Below are 22,404 nucleotides of genomic sequence, written 5' to 3'. Positions count from 1 at the left end.
GACAGCCTGTTGCAAATGCTGAACAGAAAACTACAGTGCAAGGTAATTTTACAAGTGTGTCAGCAGTTAGAGCTGATGGGTTTTTTTAATCTGTATTTTTAAGAGTTGTATAGGACCAGGCTGGATTTTGTCGTTCAGGATTTTTATTTGGGGGAAGAATTCCACTTTCAAATTTGTAAACACTAGTGGTAAGAATGAGCAACTGCTTCACTTTGAGATGAACAGCAGTAAATTACTGCTTTTACTTAGTTCTGCCTTTTTTTTTTCCTTAAGTGAGACTTAAAATGAAATGCTCCTTTGGAATCAATAGGTCTCATTTATCTCCGTAGCAGAATATCAGCAATAGGGATTAGAAAGTTCTTTATTAAATACCTATTGCAGTAGTCCTTAGCACTATTAGTGCTATTACAGAACACAGAGGAACAGCTGCTGAAGACATCAATCTGCTGACCCAGGAGTTGGACTGGAGTCGACAAAGAGAAACTAAAGTGTATTCTTCTGTCCATCTGTGAGACAGCAATAGCTATTTATTCTGAATTGTGAGTAGCCGTCTGCATGCTGAGCAGCGCCATTTCATTCTACGGTGTGTCTAGATTTGTCACCCTCTTGGTTTCTCTTTCTCCAACACGCATAAGGAGTGTCAAAGAAGAAATGTGCACTTTTTCAAGTGCAGAGAGCATCAAGCACCCTCTGTAATGCCTTTATGACCCCCATTCTTCTGACTGACACACTGCAAATCAAAGGAGGGAACATACAGATCAAAAAGCATATGCTCCAATAAATCGAGGGAAATACCCCAGATTTAGCAAAAAGTCATAGCTACAGTGGATCAGTGCAGCTTGGACCAAAAATCGCCTTTGAAAAGGAAAGAGATAGGACCTTGGCAGCATCGCATGGGGCAGGCCCAGGATCCGATCAGTCCCGGAGAACTGGTCAGTCTGGGGTTTGTTTGGGGAACGGCACGGCTCAGGGAAGGCTTCTGTTAAAAGTCACAGTGAGACCTAAGCAGCGGCCGTGACACTTACTGGGAGCCAACAGTTTGTCCCAGAGGTCCCTGTGTTGGCAAACCAATAACGCTATCCAGCGAGATTTTCTGTAGATTGTTTTGGTGGGGTTGGTCAATCAGAAGGCTCTTGCCTACACCAACTTTCAAGATATGGTAAAAGACTATTTTTGCCTTGGGGATTCAGCAGAGGTAACTGTACACAGGCCAGTCTTCATGAAACGTAAAATGTGTATTGATCTGAGATGAAAGGAGTTGCCATAGGGAGCAACATTCGGGCTCCCAAATGTCAGAGCACAAACCAAAGCCAAAGACAGAAACCATCAATTGAAATATCGTCTAGCTTCTTGCATCAAAGACAATATCGCAGATCAAATTATCTGATATTTTGTGAATTGTTTGTTGCACAGGGGTTGTACTGATTGCACTAATTACCTGCAATAATGATACCCAGATCTTGGATCTGAATTTTAATTTTAGAATAATTTACAACTACTTATTGTTGCTGCCGTGGCCTTACAATTAAAAATAGCTAGCTACTGCAATTCCTTTTAGTACTACTGACCGAGATTTGTGGCCTGAAGAGGGACAGGCTATTTTACTTTAGCTGTGGCTCTATTCAAACATAAAAGATAATCGTGAGAATTATAATTGCGCAAAAGTTTAACATTCATTTCTGCTTCGACAGAACATGAGATAGCTTCTTTCCTTGGGTCATTTAATCTATTAATTACGCCACACTAATTTATGTCAGGTCCCCACCTAGCGGCGTGCGGGCTGGCTTGCCCCTCTCAGGTCTGCCCTGTCCTCCATGGCCACATCTCACAGCGTTGGTGCCACAACTACACACGGAGCTGACGCCAAATGCAGGCACGGTCACCTCTTCTTGGCATAGTGAAGTTTGGGTTCTTGACACTTACTGCACTGGAAAGGTTTTCCTAAATGGTGAGCAAAGAAAACAAAGTTAAAGGTTTGGAGAGCAGACAGATGCTCCGGTACTTGGAAAAGGACTCAAGAATTCTTTCAGAAGTATGTTTGGCAAGTGTTACATCTTATTAAAGAATTTCTTGGTAATGAAGCCATTTGATTCGAGCAGGCAGTGGTGGAAAATCCCACCTGGGGAGCACTGCAGGAGCACCCCTCAGACCTGGGAGAAGAGCAATGGGAAGGACGAGGAAGGGGGTTCATGTATCCAGCTGCCATTAAGACGTTGTTACGAAGCTATTGTTTACTACCTCATAGCAGTTAGTGGCTGCCTTCCGACAAAGGTCATTGCCTGTTAGAGGCGAAATCGCTAAATTCAGAAGATGATGGACTCAAGTCTGAACCAAACACCAAGCATAGATTTAGCCCTAGATATGTTATGAATTGTCTCCGTGCATTTTTTAAAGCATTCTGATCTTCAGTTAAGCCTCATAAATATTTGATTGCAGACTAAATTAGAATAACGAAGTTACGGTATCTTTGATAATCCTGGCTGTGTGGACAGGAGCTGTTCCTCACTCTGCTTTGATTAAAATGTTGATGTGGTTCCCTGGAATTAATTGATCTGTGTGTGCTTTTCACAAACTGGGTTTTAATTACAGGTATGTTGCAGTGACATTCAAGCAAAGATTTATTGGAAAATAAACATGAAGCACCCACTGCTTGTGCAAGTTTTGATAGAAAACGTCGCGTAAAGGTAATAAATTGTATTTGTTGTAAGTGAAGGAGAGAGATGGCAACTGGTTTTCCTGCCATCCCTCTTTTTTTCACAAATTTCCATCTACTGCATCTATCTTTATTTGATAACATGTTCTTAGGCCTGAATTGTAGTCCATTTGCTTCTGGCAAGAAGTAGAAAATGTGTTGGTAAAAGATTTTACCAAAGGACATATTTATAGGGATGAAACTCAGTTCTCTTTTAGGTGAAGAACAGTAGCAGAGGAATGCAGGAGATGTCATAGAGAACTGCAAGTTTTGCTTTAAATCTCAGCCAAATGAGTATTATGGGGCATAACACACCTCTTAATAATAAAAAAAAATAAGGACTCTAACCATTGACTATTGGCATTAAAGTGAGATTTCCCACTACCATCAACTTCAAGATCAAATTCATCCTTTAAAGCTAATAGAGCCAACCCTATTTTTTGAAGGTTCCCATTAACAATCGCAGCTGCTTCAATTCTGTCTAAATCCAGATCTCGTTTTATTCATGCATGGACAGAATGAGGCCAAATCCTTGGGGACAAGAGTTCCCGGGGACTAAGTGAGCCAATGAGCCAGCTCTAATTAGACAGAGCAAGGTAGGAAAATTAAAAAGGGAGTGTTTGTATTAAAATCCTGAAGTTGGGGGATCTTTTTTATTTGATGGATTTTAGTTGAAATTTAATGAGTGCGTGTTTGTTTTTCATTAATACATCATGTAAGATGTGGTCAACGATGTCCACAGACGAATTCTTCAGGATGCAGAAACGAATCATTTAAGCCTATTTGTACATCACTATGTGCAGATACTCATCTCTCCATTCAGCCTGTTTTGCATACTGTCCCGTCGCGTAGAGAATAAATAACACTGAAGTAGCATTCATTGGTTTTGCCGGGCTGCTTTCCGACCTGCCTTACTAAAACTTCACCAGGGCCATCACAGGCCTGCTCCGATACAAGTAAAGAACTAGTGTTAACCGTTAAAATGGAAGCATCGTTTGTAAAACCACAGTCTAGTTGTGTCCAGAAAACTCACCTTAGAGAAAGCTCTGAAGAACTACCCTTTCAAAACAGCCTTTTTTTCCTCTTTATTCTTGCAAATGTGATTTCTAAGCATTTCTTAATCTTATTAAGTAATAAATTACATTAAAACTCATGTTCGCTACACAAAACACTCTCATCAAGTTCACAAGTAAATCACCCTGGTCACACTATTATGATGATTGAAATTTGCACTTAATTTTCAGCTAGAAACAACTCCAGCAAACAAAAATCTACAACTTAACAAAACTACTGTATCTTTAATAATTTTCTTTTTAACCAGACCGTGCTTTATTCAGAGCTTTTGGAAAAGGCAGAATAACACAAACAGGATATACTATGTGCCCCTACTTAGGAAAGAGCAGTTTAGATCTTGAGGGATTTATTACATGCTGCTCAATGGAAGAGAGAGTCAGCTTTTTTCTTTTTCTTTTTTTTTTTTTTTCAAATTAACTAATTATCCTCATAAGGACCTTAAATTCCCTAGTCAGTGGAAAGAAGCATGTACTCAAATTACTTGGATAATTTCCCTCTCTGCTGTTCTCTGGAGCCATCTGCTTCTCTGCACTGATATAGTCCACTCAAAGTCTACAGATCACAGGTGAGCCATCCAACACAGGAATATTTCCAAAATTATCAAAATGGTCATTGCAAATTTTTTTTAAGTGACTAAAAGAGGAAATTCAAAGTATTGAGAAATACTAGTAAAAGCAATTCAGTTCTTTTAGAAAGACTCAACCATGACTCTTCCACCTTCTTCCATCTTAGAGTTAGTGTCACTGACACTAAAAAACACTTGGAAAAATCTATGGTCATGCAAGTTTCACTCTTCAGGCAAATGCTTGAGGATTGTAGGAGTCATTTTGCACCTTAACAGCCTTTTTTCCTGTACATATATAAGTTTAAATGCTACCTATGCATATATTATTGAATAAATAAAATTATCTAGAGAGGAAGGGAGGGAGTGGAAGAGTCTAACAAAAGGATACAATGAACATCAGAGAATAGCTTTCTGATTAAGATTATGCAGCAAAAATCCAGAATCCTTTACAAATCAAATGCATTTTGGAGTTGACTAAAGACATTCCATTTAAAAAAATAATATGTCTCTTTTTAAGTAATATTAAGTTGGTCTCAAGGACATTCCCTAGACATCTCAAAGTAGGCAAACTCTCCCCTAGAGGGACCTCAGGAACACAACATGGAGCAGCTGTTAGACCTCTCTCCTGGGTAAGCCGGCTCTCCTGCCTCCTGTCACATGCTTGAGCAGATAGGTAGGCAGAAATAGGGTAGCTTCGTGCTATCTCTTATATTTTAAAACGTGATAAATTTATATTCTCAATATATGCTAATGAAAAAAAAAGGGGGGGGAGAAGTTTGAAAGCAGTTGTTTGAGAAAGCCCAGGTTTAGCATTGATCAGAGAGTTAGAGGTCACATTACGTTAAACAATCTGATTATTTCTTCTGGTCGAAAAATCTGTGTTTCTTAAAAATCTAGGTTTCTAAAATGCTCAGAACTTTGTGACTCACCATTGCTTCAAGAGTAGTTAAACTAAGACCTAATGGCATAAGATTTTCTGCATTTAGTTAAAACAATATTTTTGAGAGAAGTCCTGACGTGAAAACCTCTTAAGCTTCTCAGGCAAAAATCAAGTTTCTGGTCCTGAAACAGAACCATTTAAGTCAGCGGGGTTTCATCAGTGCAGCTCAGAATAGAATCTGCCCATTAGCATGTTTAACGCATTTACTCACTGCCAGAGTTCTGCCTTAATTCACTTTTCTGAATAAGGTTCAATTTCAGCACTCAAAATCAATTTAATATTGTGGACAAGTGAAATTATTTCAATAGTAATGCTAAGAAACAGAAAGGGCTAAGTAATTGCAGACGAAACATAACTAAATACGGATGTTATGTATTTTTGAGACTTTGAAACATATGCTATGTGTTTGTAATAGAGCACATGGCCCCTTCTTAATCCAGAATCATAGAATCACCGAGGTTGTAGGGGACCTTTCAGATCATCTAGTCCAACCATCAACCTAACTCTGACAAAACCACCACTAAACCATATCTCTAAGCACTATGTCTACCCGTCTTTTAAATACCTCCAGGGATGGTGACTCAACCACTTCCCTGGCAGCCTGTTCCAATGCTTGGTAACCCTTTTAGTGTAAAAATTTTTCCTAATATCCCTCCTAAACCTCCCCTGGAGCAACTTGAGGCCATTTCCTCTTGTCCTATCACCTGTTACTTGGGAGAACAGACCGACACCCACCTCACTACAACCTCCTGGAAGGTTGTAGAGCAACCTGAAGGTTGTAGAGAACGATAAGGTCTCCCCTCAGCCTCCTTGGCCCTAGGGATTAGCTAGCTCTGCTTTAGTTGAATGCAAATACTGGGAATCAGCTAAAGAGCACCAGTTCTAGATGAAGAATGACAGGATCCATCCCACAAAACCAGAGGAAGAAGAAACAGGCTTCCTCTAGCCATCTTTATGAGTGCTTAAAAGATGAAGTGGAATTTGTGGGCTTGCCTAGTGAAATTAATTTTTTCTGATACCACAAATAGCTAGAGAGTTGGTCCAAGGGTTTATTTGGAAGGAAGATTAAAGCTTTATTTGATTATCTGGATGGCCCTATTCACTCCACTTAAAATGGCACCAGTCTGAGAGACAACCAAGTGAAGTGGTTAGAGCTGGTATCTGCATGGAAGTAGGTGAGATCAAGTTACTGTGTTCAAGGGGAAAGACAGAAAATGTTACTGTCTGGAATGAGTGTAAGAACGAATAGATGTGTGATAAAAGAGCATGATAAGCGGCCTTAGAGAAAGGCAGAGATTACAGCAATGTGATCAGATGGTGACTCTTTTAAAAACCATTTAAAATCAAACAGTTGAAATTGCTTTGCAGGAACACAGGAGTTCTCACGCTCAGCCTCGCTGATGCTTCGTCTAATTCAGATTTCTCCTGATACTTCAGATGAAAGTTGCTTTACCTGATCTGGGGTTTGCAACAGGTAAAGCAGGTAATGGCTGTGCATACCGCAAAATAGAACTGAAGATTAATTATGATGTGAAGCAACTCCTAGAAGTAATCAGGTAATTTATCGAACGGTGTGTGTTTGCCACCTAGTGGTACAAAACCAAAATTTTTGCTCCGATGTGTGAGAGCAGACAAGACAAATGAGATCTCAGCTGAGGGTCTGAGACCTTCTGAGGTCACAGAAGCGAACTTCTCCCATGCAGAAATATGACTGCTTCCAGGCAGGTGGTGGTGGCAGCTGTGGTTAAAAGTATAACTGTCTTTTTAGGAGCTAGGGACAGCAATTTGGCAGCCCCTGACCCACCAGGTTTATGAGTCGATCATTACTGAGTGAGCGAGGGTTATCCAATAATTGATCTGTTGCTCCTTTTTAGAATTCTGGTCATTGCTCCAATCTTTCAATCTTACAGGTCCATATTCTAAGAATATTCAGGCACCCAACTTTTCGCTGCTTTCTGTGAGAATTCAGGCAACTAAATATCCTGGGGATTGGAGATTATGTTCTAACAGTTTGTAAACCACGCTTGTAAAAGCCTCAGCCAAGGGCCCTCCAGATTTCTAGAGTGATCAGCCATGCTCTACAGCATCCCTGTATGAAGACATCTTCCAACCAGGAGACTGAACTACAATTAGCAGCTCATTAAAAATTGTACAGGAAATATATACCGTTGTGGCAACGGAACATATATACCTAAACATAAGCTATAAGACTATTTTTCTCTCTTAAAATATTTGAAGGACGTGTGAATAAAGAATTAACTTTATTTATCAGTTATGTCATATAATAAATACAAGACAAGGCGAGTGCATTAATAGAAATATATTTTATCAGAAGAAATTATATACAGCATGATGCCTAACCATATATGTTATTTACCTGGATTTCTTGTTGTATAGATATATGTTGTATATGTTGTAAGAAAATAATAATAATAATAATATATTGATTTTTTTATCAGTATTCAGGAAGTTTAAAATAATTCCCACATCCCAACTAAACAGCAAATGTTTTCAGCTTTTACTATAAAAACACAGCTAAGAATTAAGAGTTGGAGTTTTCACTGTATCTCTGTGATTCAGAAGCATCACTCAGCTTAGCTGTTCCTGGGATTTTCCCTCCTAAATCATACAGATTATTTTTTTTGAACCCCTTTCACAAACCACGATGAATGAAAACAATACAAACTATATAGGGGACAAATCCCAGATGACTAAAACAAAGATTAATGAGATTGAATTAACTTTACTATGTAGCATTAATTATATTAATACTAATATGATTCTGAAAAGTACCTATACAGTAACACCACGTATATAACAGAATTTGTGGAAGAAAAATTAAAAAAAATATGACATGCTATTAGCTATGGTCCCTTCTTTTAAAAAAATTATTGAATCTTCTATTTATTGAGCAGCTATTGCTATGTTCACTTGTTCATTCGTCCACTCATTCAACTGTTATTTATTTAACTAATTATTCAATTAATTGTTCACAATTGTTCACTGAGGGACCGTGTATGATCTATGTTTTACAATTGACCTCAAAGAGTGAGGCAGCTGAATGCATCCGATAGAAAATAGAAAAAGGCATCGCAAGGTTCACAACAATTATCCAGGGTTCAAAGCCAAAAACTATTTCTTCTAGTCCATTGTCATATTCCGGACGGCACCCGAATGCCGGTGGTATCCAAAGCTGCAAGGGAAGAACGCAAGGCCAGTGTTAATCACCGGTGATACAAGTGACTAGACCTTAATGACTGTGGCCCCCCTGAACTGCAGCTTGATTTCAGAAATCTCCAAGAAAACCCTCCCTGTTGCTACTGGGGCACACTGGTAGAAGAGGGTTTCAGCTTCTGCTGCTGCTGCTACGGTTTTTGTACTGTGACTAAAACAAGCTTCCATGTTTAAATAAACTTTGTTCCCCAAAGGCACATTCACTTATTCTTCCAGAAGAAGTAAAATTTACTTGCTACAATCTATAGAACCATATAATTTTAACGTACTTATCAGGCTTGAAAGGTTGGGAAGCTTTTGGGTATTAACTTGTGAATTATGTTCAGAATGTCTTACCGAAAGATTGCATAGGAATAAAAATGCAGCGATGTTCTTCAGAATTCTCCTCTTGTTGTTAGTAACGGAGTTTCTACTGTAAAAGGAGATATCTGAGGCTGAATGCATGACCGAACTCTTATCCTGACTCGTTTCTTCTTTGGCACCATGGCCATTTTCTCTCCCACAGCCACTGCCCTTTAACAGGCAGGGCACCTCTCCGCTCTCCGGAGCAGCTCTGCCATTGTAAATCTCTTTGTACGAGGGGGTAAGTGACAAAGAGCTCCCCCGTGATATAGTCACGATTCGAAGAGTTTTAATATCGTCGTTCACCTTTTCCTGCTCACGATGTATGGATTCAATGATAAAGAGGTTCTGAATATATTTCTCAATAATAACCAGGACGGAGTAGGGTAGGTTATACCACGTGTATTTTGGATGGGCTTGGGCACAGATTATGGCGAGGATCGAGCCCCAGGAGAGGAGCCAGGACCCTGCAGCCGTGCCCACCAGCAGCTCGGCATCAAGTTTTCGAGCGGGATTTTTTGAATTATCCAGTGATCTGTCTTCCAGTCTGTAGATGAGAAGGGCGACAATTCCAGCTGTACACATGAGAGCCAATACAAAGATAGCATGCAAGTAAAACATAGTAAGTGCTAACTCGCTTTTGATTTTTGAACGTCCAATCTGAATTAAATAGACAACAACTATGGCTATTGTGCTAGTTAAGACAACTAGTCCAAAAATCATTCCAACGGTTATGCCGTGGAATTTGAATGGAGTTTTGTGTTGCTGGTGGTGCTCGACTTTGCGGCCAATGTTCTTCCACAGGACATAGAGCATCGTGGATGCTAGGATGTGGTACTCTATATTAAAGGGGTATAGATAATATATTCCTTGAGAAAATATCGAACAGAGAGTTGTTGTTGTGCAATTGCATTGAGGTGCATGATCATCTAAAACTAAAGGAGAGGGAGAGATTAGTTACGTGCATGATAAGGATTTCTCATTTACAGTGAATAAATAAAACATAAATAAAATAACAAAACATAAAAGGTAAGATTTCAGTTAAACAACACCTCACACCACCCAGTTAGCCACCTAAGAAAAGGTTTTGTCATTGAAGTCATTAACCTAACAAGGCTTTCACATGTGCACTGAAGTAAGATCTCTGACTTCACTGCTCAGCCACTGAGCAATAATCACATCATGAAGGAATGCTGCACCAAAGTGCACCAAACTTCAGCAGGGTCTTGGTAAAAGTACTTTTTTATAACACGAAAATCCCAAGGGCTTTGAGTCCTCAGCCCTTCAGCTTAGAAGGCTTTTATAGAAGCCCGAGGAGAAGAGAAGGCTCCAGGGAGACCTTACAGCACCCTTCCAGTTCCTAAAGGGGGCCTACAGGAAGGATGGGGAGGGACTCTTTACCAGGGAGTGTAATGATAGGATGAGGGGTAACGGTTTCAAACTGAAAGAGGAGAGATTTAGATTAGATATCAGGAAGAAATTCTTTCCTGTGAGGGTGGTGAGGCACTGGCACAGGTTGCCCAGAGAGGTGGTGGATGCCCCATCCCTGGAGGTGTTCAAGGCCAGGCTGGATGGGGCTTTGAGCAGCCTGGTCTAGTGGGAGGTGTCCCTGCACATGGCAGGGGGTTGGAACTAGATGATCTTTAAGGTCACTTCCAACCCGAACCATTCTATGATTCTGTGATCTGTGGACCAGATCAAGAACAAGCTTAACACGGAAAAAACTCAATTCTACTCTCATTTTTTATCAGTTATTTACACTGGTGTGGTTTCTGATACCAAAACCTCTTAATTAAAAAGTTGTTTATGTCTAGGAAAGAGGACATTTCACTCAATGTCCCACTATAGTCCTAAGGTTAAAAAAAAAATTAAAATCAATCTTCTCCTTTTGAGAGGAACCTATGAAATCATTATCTCTCTGCTGTGGAGTTAGCTGCATTGTAAACCCCTAAGGCATCTCAATGAACAATTGTTTGTATTTGTAAAATAAATAAATTTAATGTGCACTTATAACCTAAGCAAATAATTTCAGAAATCAGAATTTTCCACAATGGTAGAAAAAAAAAAAGATACTTATTTTCACAATGTGTTTATTTCTAAATATATAAAAATACATGCTGAAAAGCACATTTTTAGGCACTGATTGTATATTTGTGCCTGGAAGTTTTTCTTTTGTTTTCTATGATTTTAGAAGAGAGGAGGAGAGGAGAAAGCTGGTATTGTTTTCTCTCAAGCACACAGTTAAGAGACGAAAAAAAATTGCTTTTGCGGTGGGTTGTATGTTAATGCCAAACTTGTCTTGCAGGTCACTGCTTCACTCCCCCTTATTTCAGATGCTATTTCTCATTATTCATAATTGTGTAACAATCCTGGCAGCAGAATAATAGAAAATAATATAAGGAAACAGCTTCTATTTAACAAGCGGAAATATCAAGAAGAGCCACTAACTTGTGATTTCTCTGCTCTCTACTAATGCTCCATGACTACAAAATCTCTGAGCTATCAATTCAGCTACCTGATTATTAATGGAAAGTAGATAGTTTCCATCGATACATCTGAAGGGTAACACTTGCACACAACCGTAAAACTGTGGGCATAATTTTAGACACAGTCATACTGAAAATACCATTTTACAGATTTTAACATTAAGTTTTCACTTATGTGTGAACTTGGGCAGGTATTATTAAAAATGCATAAAATTTTTCAATTTTTAGAGACTATAAATAGGAAAAAAAGAAATTAGTTCAGGCTTTGGCTTTGTAGATGTAAAACCAGGAGTTCTTAGGATATGGGCACTACTGAATTCAGCGGGTGGGAAAACATAAATTTTCCTCTTCAAAAGCTGTCTGTCCTTTCCCTTGTGAACACAATCAAAACTTATCAGCTGTACTGATAAATTTTCTTGGGAAGAAAACTGTTTATAGCCGCTGAGAACTTTTATTTCCTCTTTAAAGTTAAGCACTCCTAATTTCCCCATGCGTCAGTGGCGTTTGAAAGCGGAAGGCATCCCCAGCAGTTATACTCAATGTTTGTTGACTGTAACTTGCATCATCTTAACCAATGGAGAAAATGGTTCGTTATAAAAAAAGAACCACCCAGAGCAAAATCCTTGTCTTGCAAAGCAGCACTAATGGATAACCCCCATCCCTCTGAGCCATTCCACTGAATCCCACAGGATCACACGCCACGTGTAACCACTCTCCTGGGAAGGATCTGCATGATTAGCCACACTTGTTTTGCTATGAAAAACTTAAAATAGTAATTTCTGGTTTTAACACTGCTATGTTCAATTTACTTCTGTGATTTACTAATAAAGGGGTTCCTCAGTGATGTTACTCCTCAAATAAAATGCTTTTAAAAATCTGTTTGTTTGTTCGGAACTTATAGCATTTGAATTTCTTCTTGACCTCACCCAAAGAAAAAATGAGTAAACAGAAAACTACAGCCTGAATCACATTTATGATAATGATAATGATAACGATCATATAACATTTTAGCTGTGATCTGAACTGATCACTTACCAGTTCACTACCATTTGCTTGGGAATGACTATGCTGACATAGTCATGAACGACCCAGCTCCATCCTACAGCGACACGGTATTTTGTATGAGAGCCTGTTACAGCAGGAATTCCGAAATGTACCAATCCTTTCACTTACCTATTGTTATGTTTCCAAAACCAAGCGTGATTAGTCTTTCCTTATGTTCATTCAGTTGATGTTTTGACTCTGTTAGCACTCCATTTGTCCACAGGAGCAAATTTGTGAAGACAGAATGGATAACCCCAAACCTACAAAACAAAACAATTACTGAAGGAATCTGCACAGAGTATACACCTCCATATATGTTAAATAAAATGGACTGACTTTCTGCAGACATGCTACGTGGCACTATTTAGTTGTCAGTGCAGGGAAAAGAAAATCGTAACCGATCTCTCTAAAGATGTTCCTCAGTGGAGCACAACGGGTGTTATATACTTACACAATTTTATAGAATCACAATGGCTTAATGTATTAAACCATTAATAGCATGCTGCTATTATTTGTTATGCTGTCTTATGTGATGGTTGTTATTCTTTGGGCTGGACAAACTTCATGTTAATGACAGTGATGAAACAGTCTGAACAAGGTTACTTGTTTTGCAAGCTGTATTTCAGAGCCTTCTGCAGTGCTCTGTCATACTCAATGTGGCTGGTCTGTCTTCACAGATACCACCACCTTCTCTAACTTCTAGTCCATGCATGTTTGTCTTCTGGAGCGACCTGAAGCCAACAGAGGGCTTTATCCCACTCGGACTGCTGATACAGTGAGGCTAGGTCTCCACGTGTTTTTGAGACTCCTGGTTTCTGCTAAGCCAGTTGTTTTTCTCCTGCACCTGAGGCTGGTAATGTTCCTTCTCCAAGAAACAGTTCTTTCTTTGTTACTGCACTGTTCTCACTGATAGACTTGCGGTTGGCGATTTTTAAAATTCTATTTATAAACAGAGCTGATTTCACCAGGTGACATTGTGAAGCCATCTGTGATCTCTCTCCTCATTGGCATGAGGCTTAAACACTCACCCAAGAGAGCAAAACAGAAGGAGAACCTGCTCCATAAATTATATTTCTGAATAATTTCTTTTACTTCCTATAGAAACTGGTCAGCGTATTGATAATTTGAGATGAGTATTTTAAAAGTTACTATGTTTGTTTATTTACGTTCTATGTACAGATAATCTACACTGTTGCCTCGGTTCTGTAAGAAATGTATGTATTCAGCTGTTCAGAGGACACATCAGTTACACTGCGAGAACCAACTTCCGGGCTCAGAAATGTGCAAAATCCCTGAGGGATTTGGGTATATGGGATACCACCAGGGAGGCTGTATTTCCCACTGAATTTGCACATCTGCATCTCATTGCAAAAGGTGCTTTCCAAAAAAATCAATATAAAATACCTCAGATGTGTTGCACTGACTACAGGTTGCTGATGCAGATTCCCTGTCAGTAGCTAAATAAAGAAAACATAATATAGCATATAGTCCTCTGGCGCTTCCTTCCTTCCTTCAAAAAAAGCAAGTAACACTGTGGTATCATACATAGCCCATTTCCCCCTCTCAGGATAAAAATATACTTATTTGGTGACTGATCTATACTATAAAATATAAGCACAGTTTAAATGAGAAAAAAATAATTCAGACTAACGATTGTCTTCTCACTTGGGTAAATGGAGTTCCTTTTAGTTATATTAACACAATTAAGAGGAAAATCAAACTGTAAATTTTCCATGTCCCTCATACAGGGGGACATTAAAGCACCGTGCAGACTTACACCCATTAGCATTCCAGATGAGAATCTGATCCACTTTACCTTTCAAGTGTTTTGAAAGACTGGATAATATCCTTTGCATGACACCAAAGAAAGTACACCTAAATGAAAGGAATACAGAGAAATGTCAGTACACTAATAAGCATGTGTGACACTGAAAAAGCAAAGTGCATCTGTAGATGGAAACTGTGATGATTTAAAGTGAGGTAGCTCCATCTTCACATACGTGAAATAACTTATGATTTCCTCTGATGTTCACCCAGAACCTCTCTGGCATGATGAACCTAAGATTTCTTAGATGCAGAGTCAGTGACTCAACCGCAAGAAGTCTCCATATGACTCACTAAAACATATCTTGTGTCTGTATCTGGAGAGGCTTTTATTTCAAAGGAAATAAAGCCACCAGCTGGGGACAGCAGTATGATTGCTGCAGGGCGTGGTGATGCTAAGTTTGAATAATTTATTAAATATATGGAATTGTCAGGAGGGAGAGAGATAAGCGAAAGGATGCCAGACTTGATTAATAAAACAAACAACAGACACCCAGGAAGCAAAAGGAAAGTTCTTACTGTCAGCCTGAGAGACGACTGCACCAGGAACACATGCAGTTGAACACAAGTACAGTGCGGAAAGCTCAAGCTGGAGAATAAAAGACAGAGAGATAACAGTATTGAGTTAGCAAATAAAGGGGAAAGAAGTTTTAAAAGCGGGAATCTCTGTTTGTGGGAGGATAACGGAAACCTCAGGCTACAGACTGGTGTTGAGATAAAACTGGTTCCAAGTGCTGATAACTACAAGGAGAACAATACCAATATTCCTCAGGGATGTCAGGGTGAAACTGGGAGTCCTGCTTACTCTGAATAGCTCCTAGGACACTGAACTGGATGGTAGGTGAACTATCAGGAGAGAAACGGTCCCAAAGGTTTCTCTTGGAAACCTGCGTGGGTTGGTGTTCCAGAAATGGTCAGAAAAGTGCAAAGAACTTTGGGTTCTTCTTCAGCAATACAGTAACTAGAAGTCCACTTAACCACTGTGCCCATTAACGTAGGCACCTTACACTACAGCTGGTGTCGTCTGAGACATTCTGGTGACATATCTGATTTTTTGAAAAAGCTAGGAAAATGCAGTTCTCTGTGGGACTGCTACACCACCCAGCAATAACATGTTCATTCATCCCTCTAATGATCTATCAAAAGGAGGTGCAACCACTGTAAAACCCCAGGTGAAGAGGCCACAAGGTATCATGGAGGCTTCAACTGAAATCAAACAAATGGAAATTAGCACCTTAATCTCATCTAATGCCATCTTCAATTTCCCATTCTGGGAGAGATGCAGTAAAATCTAAACAGCAGATGTGAAAGCGTTCTTCAAAACTTAGAAAGCATAACTTTTGAAGATCTGTTCGAACATCAGAGACAAGAAAGTGGGGGGAAATGGGAAAAGTCATTAAGGTAAAGCAATAGCATAAAATCCAATTTTTGCTCACAGAATATTCAAATACATTGCCTAAACGGGACTTCAGCCTACCAAACAGTGCAATGCACAGCCTGTCTTGGAAGGGCAGGTATGTGTTAGCTCATTCCTTGCACAGGTGCAGTATGCATGAATTTATTAACTTAATGGCACATATCAGGATGCATCATTAGAGTAAAATACAACAGAATCTGACACATATTCTATGGAAAACAAATCCTGAGGTTGTTAGATGACACGTGATTAGGCACGCTGTCTGCTGGAATTTCACCCCGTGTTTCAAGGACATGAGAAAATTTGTCTTAGGTCAGAGGCATCTGGCAAATTACTTTTTAACTTTTTCTTTGATTGCTCAGGCTAACATTCTAGATTTCAGTATTTTAAGCAAAGTAGATGATAAATTCAGCAACACTGGGTGATGTAAAATTTAAATTAGAATTCTTGTTCCCTTTGTTCAGCGTTGTTATATGCTGTTTCTTCCACACTCCAGTTCACGGTAGCAGAAAACCTTGTCGGCTCAGGGTCACTGGATGCAATGAAAAATGCTACACACAGATCAGCAGGGAAAAAAGGCTTAGTTTCTTTGGTTTGTTTTTCAGCAAAAGCAAAGAATTTGCGAGACATGGAGCGTGGGTATTAGGAGAAGGTGAAATTAAAATTACTTCAACAAAAAAAAGACAGAAAAAGTCAGAGTTACTGCTCAAATTTCAATGCTTTTTTGTTACAGAAAGCAGAAAAATGTAAGTTGTTCAAATGCTTAGCTACGTGCAACCACAACTGCTAGGAAAATCTTCCTTTTCTTTCTGAATGACTTAATCATCTTGGAAAGTGCATCAAAGGACATGGCTACAATGGAGTATCTAAATTGAGTGGCCTTTTCTTTCCTTCTTTCCTATAAATCTGATGACAGGGGCTTGGGAATTTATGTGATAAACAATCAGCTGTGGAATATCACCATGCAGTATAGACCCAAAGCCTTAAAATAAATAAACAAGCAGCTGGAATATTTTACGGGAGTCACTGTCTATGTTTGCTGTCATGCAGTCCCCGATAAGCATAACCAAATGCTTCTAGAAGGAAAAACCCATGTTCATTTGGTATAGGAAAGATATGCGAGTATTTTATAACAAGCTAAATACCTGGGATGGATTTTGCCCCTTTTAAGTATCAGACCTCCACCCCTAACCACAACGGGACATCAGGGTAGGCAGAATGAACTGAACTTGCGTGGCAAGTCCTATATACAAAAATAAGTGAATTGTCTTTAGCCAAGCTGCTCATTTCAGCCTGAAAATTCTGAAAGTCACATATGTAACTCGAGCTAAAAAAAAAAGCATGTAACTTCAACTATAGAAGAGCATTTTTGGATTATTTCTTTTTTGAACCCACGTGAGTTTTACAGCTGAGCAATCTCAAGTTGCAAGGCCTGAATTTACACATAGAAACGATACACACGCACAAGAATTTAGCCCTCAAAAGTATCCTGTGATATAAATAGAAATTTAATTAGTGTAAAATTCGCTGATGATGAGAAGATAAAAGATATTTTTGGTAAGAGATACAGATGTAATATAAAACTGAAACCAGGAACTTTTACCTGTAAGATGGTATGCACAGCATGTGTAACAGGAAAAATGCCTTCAGTTGGTGATAAACAGTTCGAAAAATCAATGTAATATCCAATTTTAAAAGAGTCCAGAATTAAAGTAATCACTGCAAACAATGTAATCCCACCTACAAATGAAAAAAGATATTAGAAAATGTCAATGTGCGGTTATAGCATCTACAGACCATTCGTACAATATCCTAAAATCTGTTTAGGGAAATAAAAGTCGATCAATATCTGTGTTTTTGTTGAAGGAAATAGATGCAGATCAATGTTCATGGAGACAATTGACTCAAAGAAGTTGGTTCCTCTAATCTGTGAAAGCCTCCGCCCAATATGTTATGAAGGCACATCCCCGTGCACGCCGTGCACAGCCAGCGCAGAGGAGCCTGCCCAGCGATGGCCAGGACCCAGAGACACTCGGCACCTTGCAGACGGCTCCCAGCTCCTTGCAAGGTCAGCCGCTCAAGTAACGGCAGCACTGAAGGGGCCATACAGCGCGTGAATTAATGCTCTATACAGCCACACAGCAAACCATACAATTCCAGGGAGCTGAACAATCGTGTTTCAGTCTCCTGGGCCAAGAGCTCAACGTTGGTAACCCAATCGCTCGGTATGCCTTCCCCGGGGTCCAGGGGGTTACGTTTAACTCAGAGACCAAAACTACAATAAGCTGTATGGTTTGTTCTCCCAGAAAGGAACCAAAGATTTCACTTCTGTATCTATTATTCCCCCCTCCCCCCCAAAAAACCCTAATATGTTTCTCTAAATATGTATTTCATATCCTAAAGAACTTTCAAAATACATGTTTCCCCTTGTTTATTTTTTTTTTTCTTTCAGTAATGTAAGTATTTGTTACAAACTCGTTCTGGAAAGCTATATGGTAACACGATGTATATTGAGTTTGTAGCCATATGACTAAGCACAACTGGTGCTTAGTTACAAATATTAGTAATTACTGAACCAAACTCTGAAGTCTTCATTTGCTTGTTGTTTTTTTTTTTCTCTCTGGGCTTTTATTCAAACAAGCTTCCACTGGATTTAATTTGGGCTTATTTGAACTAAGACTAGATAAAAATCTACCCACGGACCTTAACATATAGATCAGCATCAGTATCTTAATTTTTCTTTGTAATTCCTCACAGAGTAAATAACATCACTAATGTTGACTGTGATGAATATTTATCCTTTATAAGGGACCAAAACCTAACTTCCTTATAAGCACCACTTGTTCCACTTGACTTGTGTCAATAAAACACTAATTTAATAATTTACTTAATTAATAATACATTTATTATTAAACTTGCATTGATACAAATTAAGTATAAATTATAAAAATACAATGTATTGTTGTTTGTTATTTCATGGATCCTTTAAAATTAACCAAAAACAGGCTTCAGAAATTTTTGGTGGGCTTCAATCTGTTCCCATTGAAATCAATAGTTTTGCCATTTTTCTCCGGGGATTAGAAGAATTTATATGACTCATTTCTTTGAATGTTCGATTATTTCCTTTATTCAAATGACATCTAAATGTTTCTGGCAATGACTCAGGTGGCCACATTGTAAGCACATACGAAATGTCCAACATGCATAAAGCTCCAGGCTTCAAAAGAGAATGATTGTACTAATTTGCTTAGGCAAAAGTCAAAGCACAACTACAATGACCGTACATATGGTATGCTAATTGTTTCCATGTTAACTTTTCCTTTCCTTCCATCCTGAAGACGGAAACTTCAGTATTACGTTCTAATACTAAATACTAGATATATACACCCATAATTATAAATAAGGAAGATAATTCCAGTGTTTTGCTATTTCTGTTTGAAAGTTAAAAAAAACATTAAATGATTGCTATTGAGCACTCAATTATTAAAAAAAAAAAAGGATTTTTTTCAAATGTTCATTGAAACCTGCATATCTTAGGGGGGGGTCAAGAGTAGGATTTTCAGTATTGCTAGGTGCTAGTTTAATTCTTTCTATAAACCAGCAAGATGATACAGCTGTGAAAATGCCACTCTAAACTTAAAATATTGTTCAAATAATAGACAATTTAATGCAAGCACTAAAAAGGTAGAAGTTGAAGTCTGCCAAGAGCTTTGGAAGTCGACTAGCTGTCTATGCTTTAAACAGAAGCTGTGCTGCTGGAGAACATGCTAAAATAAAGCCATTTGTGAAGACAATTGATTTTCGAGTTCTCTGGCTCACTTGGCAGAACTTACAAATAATGGTCAGAGACCTTTTCCTAGCAGGAGAGTGTCCTCAGGGGAGTAACATTTGGAATAAGTCAAGGAAAGGACTTCCTAAGCTTCCCTGTGATCATTTGGGTCAGGATAACCGTACCTTATTAAAGACAAAGCTCTCCCTGAAACTTTTCTCACATTCAGACAATAAGAGCGGCTCTCAGTCTACCACACAAGTGGGAAGGCAGCTGTGCTCTAGGGTTCACACAGTTGCAAAAATGCTCAAGGGAACCTTTCTGTCAGCAATTCTTGTAAACTATTTGTCCTTGTAGCATTGTTAACCGTGTGCAAGGAGTCACTTATAGGAGGTTTTTGTTAAGTCATTCTTTCTCAATGTTTATCATAGCAAAATGCTCTAAGCAGCTGGCTACCACCACTTTAACTGAGATGATATTCACAGTTTGAAGGGCATCGTGAAAATATACTCATAGTATATGGACATTTTCTCTAACGATGAGAGCAAGGAGTCATTCTTCAAAAGCAGCGGATAGAGCTAGTCAAAAATCGTGGCGAGCTTTCCGTAGAAAGACTTGATGAAAATTTATCCTCCCGCCCCTCCTCCTTTTTGGACTTTCAGTCTTTCAGATAAAAGATTTCTATGACAAAACCATTGATGCAGAGGAGGGCAAGGGGGATCTTGGCAGAGGAATTGCCACCTGAGTTTTTCCTTAGCTCAAATAAGTTTTCTTTTACCAACAGAGGATAAAGGACTTGTACAGGGTTGTTGTAACTACAAGAAACTCCTAAGAATAGGAAAAGTGTAGGTCTTTCCCTAAGGGCGAATTTGTTGAATTGCAGCCTAGACATCCAAGAGAAGCGGTGGAAGCCACACCACTTGAGAAGGTAGTACAAAGGGCCATCCTGTGCTGGTAAAAGAAATGGATAAGGTAACCTAGTAGTGCATTCCGGTATCTTATTTCTAAGTTTCTGTGACTCCTTATATCCTGTAGGACAAATGAAATGCTGTGAACGCCGTGCCAAAAGAAAAAGGGCAGGGGGTTCTGCTGTACTTAACCATGTTAAGCAGTATTTATCCCATACTTAGGAGGAGAAAGCTACTCTCTGAGTAACAAAAGCATAGCTTGGTCCAAAATAGGATCAAATTAAGCCTTGCATTAATGAACTTTATGAGGTTGTAAGCCACATAAGCTAATGAATGAAAAATGCCCAAGAGCTGAATATTGTTTTGGAAAACAGTGAAGGAGAACAATTAAACGGTTGGTACATGGACTCCATACGTTTCAGGAAAGAGTCTACAGACCACAGCTGTAACATGTTAAGACACTAAAAAAAAAGATTTTCCCTGGGCAATTCATACAGCTCAATTGTTAACAGCTGCAAAGAAAAGACAAACAAGCACTGAGACTGAGAACAAACTCAACTTCCACAACACAACCTTACTTTTCAAAATAATCAGTTTTCGTGTGTTCTTGGGATTTTCGTTTAGATATTTCATTAGCTGCTGTGATAATTAACTGTTGTCTCACTGCTAGCAGGACAGAAATATTTTATGGAAAAGCTGTCCTATAGCACTCCACTTCACATACTTAATTCCCAACCTATCATTTACAAACCTATTCATTTACAGTGCTGAGACTGGCAAAGCAGTCGGTAAAACTGGGCTTGCCTCTGACCTCCGCACAATGCTGATATGGGTTGTTTCCTTTTCTTGGGACCCAGAAACACAGCATTCCTGTCACTCTGATGGGGTGATGGGCTCCTCAACCACAACCTCTCAATAAACCTTTATATCCTTACTCCAGTACACACCTGACTCTGCAGATAAGGGCCCACATCCCTGGAAAACTTCCTTACTTTTCTGACAAGTTCATGCTAGCTTTAGCTTCCTTGATTAAAAGTTTTATGTACTTATCTCCAAACTTATATGGCCAGGGATTTTGTCCTCTTCTGTCTATCTCCAGACATTTCTGTATGGAGGCATTACTGTACACATATACATGGGAATCCTTGATATACATCAGTACAGAGAGCACTTGAGGACCTTTCTGACTGGTACTGGCCTAAAGTAAGTTGCATTATATTGCCTGGAAAAGGTGGTAATTCCTCCAAGACAGTTGTATGACATCAACATAATTGCTTCTTCCATTAGCTATATTTTATTTTTAAAGTGCCACCAAACCAGCCTGGTAAGGGGAAAAAAGGTGCCAGAGCTTTCAGCGCTGTAAATGGCAGGTTGGAAAGTGAGGCTGTTCAGCAAACAGCTTTCCCATACAATCTCCGAGTATGTTCAGCTTATGCATGTATTTACTTTAGAGTGCACTGCCTGTGCGTTAAGTTCATGAACACCAGGATGCCTCCTGGTAGGGACAGCGAGGGTAACAAAGTGGTAGCCGAGATGGGTGATGGCACGGACGTCCCGTGTGCGGTGCCACCCTGTGTGCCACCGGCCAGTACTCACACTTCAGCCAGCGGGCTCCGGCGTGTGTGTCCTTGTCTCGGATCAGCCTCCTCTGCGTGCAGCTCCTGCCGAGGTACCAGAGCATCCACAGCAGCTGGATGAGCATCAGCGTGATGAGGTAGGAGAGCAGGTGGCTCTTGCTGATGCCCACGGCGTGCACAGCCCAGGCAAAGGTGAGCAGCAGCCCGGCCAGGAAGAGATTGATGCCGTACTGGCTGCTGAGGATCTCGGCGTTTTTCTGCGGGTAGCTGCCGCCCACCGAGGGAGAACCGGCGGCTTTCTCCATCTCCCACGTCGCCGGCCAGCCACTGCGAGCTGCCGGCCCCGCTTCCCCCGGGGGAGCCCGGAGACAGCCGGCTGGCCCGGCCCCCATCGGCGGCCGGGGGCGGAGCGGGGCCGCCGGCCCTCGCCTTGCCGTGCCTCCCCGTAGCCCCTCGCCCAGCCCTGTCTCTCCGTAGCCCCTCGCTCTGCCCTGCCTCCCCGCAGCCCCTGCCCGCCGGCCCTCGCCCTGCC

General features: G+C 39.9%; 1 protein-coding gene across 1 annotated transcript; it reads right to left on the bottom strand.

The window, feature by feature from the left end:
* Nucleotides 1–8,293: 8,293 nt before the first annotated feature.
* On the bottom strand, nt 8,294–22,177 carry OTOP1 (otopetrin 1). Its single transcript, XM_063337026.1, has 6 exons — nt 21,892–22,177; nt 17,222–17,358; nt 14,194–14,252; nt 12,507–12,637; nt 8,842–9,782; nt 8,294–8,464 (listed from the first exon to the last, which is right to left on the bottom strand). The coding sequence occupies exons 1-6, from the start codon at nt 22,175–22,177 to the stop codon at nt 8,294–8,296; spliced, it is 1,725 nt and encodes a 574-aa protein (XP_063193096.1).
* Nucleotides 22,178–22,404: the final 227 nt, after the last annotated feature.

This window comes from Chroicocephalus ridibundus, chromosome 5, assembly GCF_963924245.1.
Source record: "Chroicocephalus ridibundus chromosome 5, bChrRid1.1, whole genome shotgun sequence".
In the NCBI taxonomy this organism is placed as follows: Eukaryota; Metazoa; Chordata; class Aves; order Charadriiformes; family Laridae; genus Chroicocephalus; species Chroicocephalus ridibundus.
Note: the sequence above shows the minus strand (reverse complement) of the source record. Positions and strands in the feature narration are given on the sequence as shown.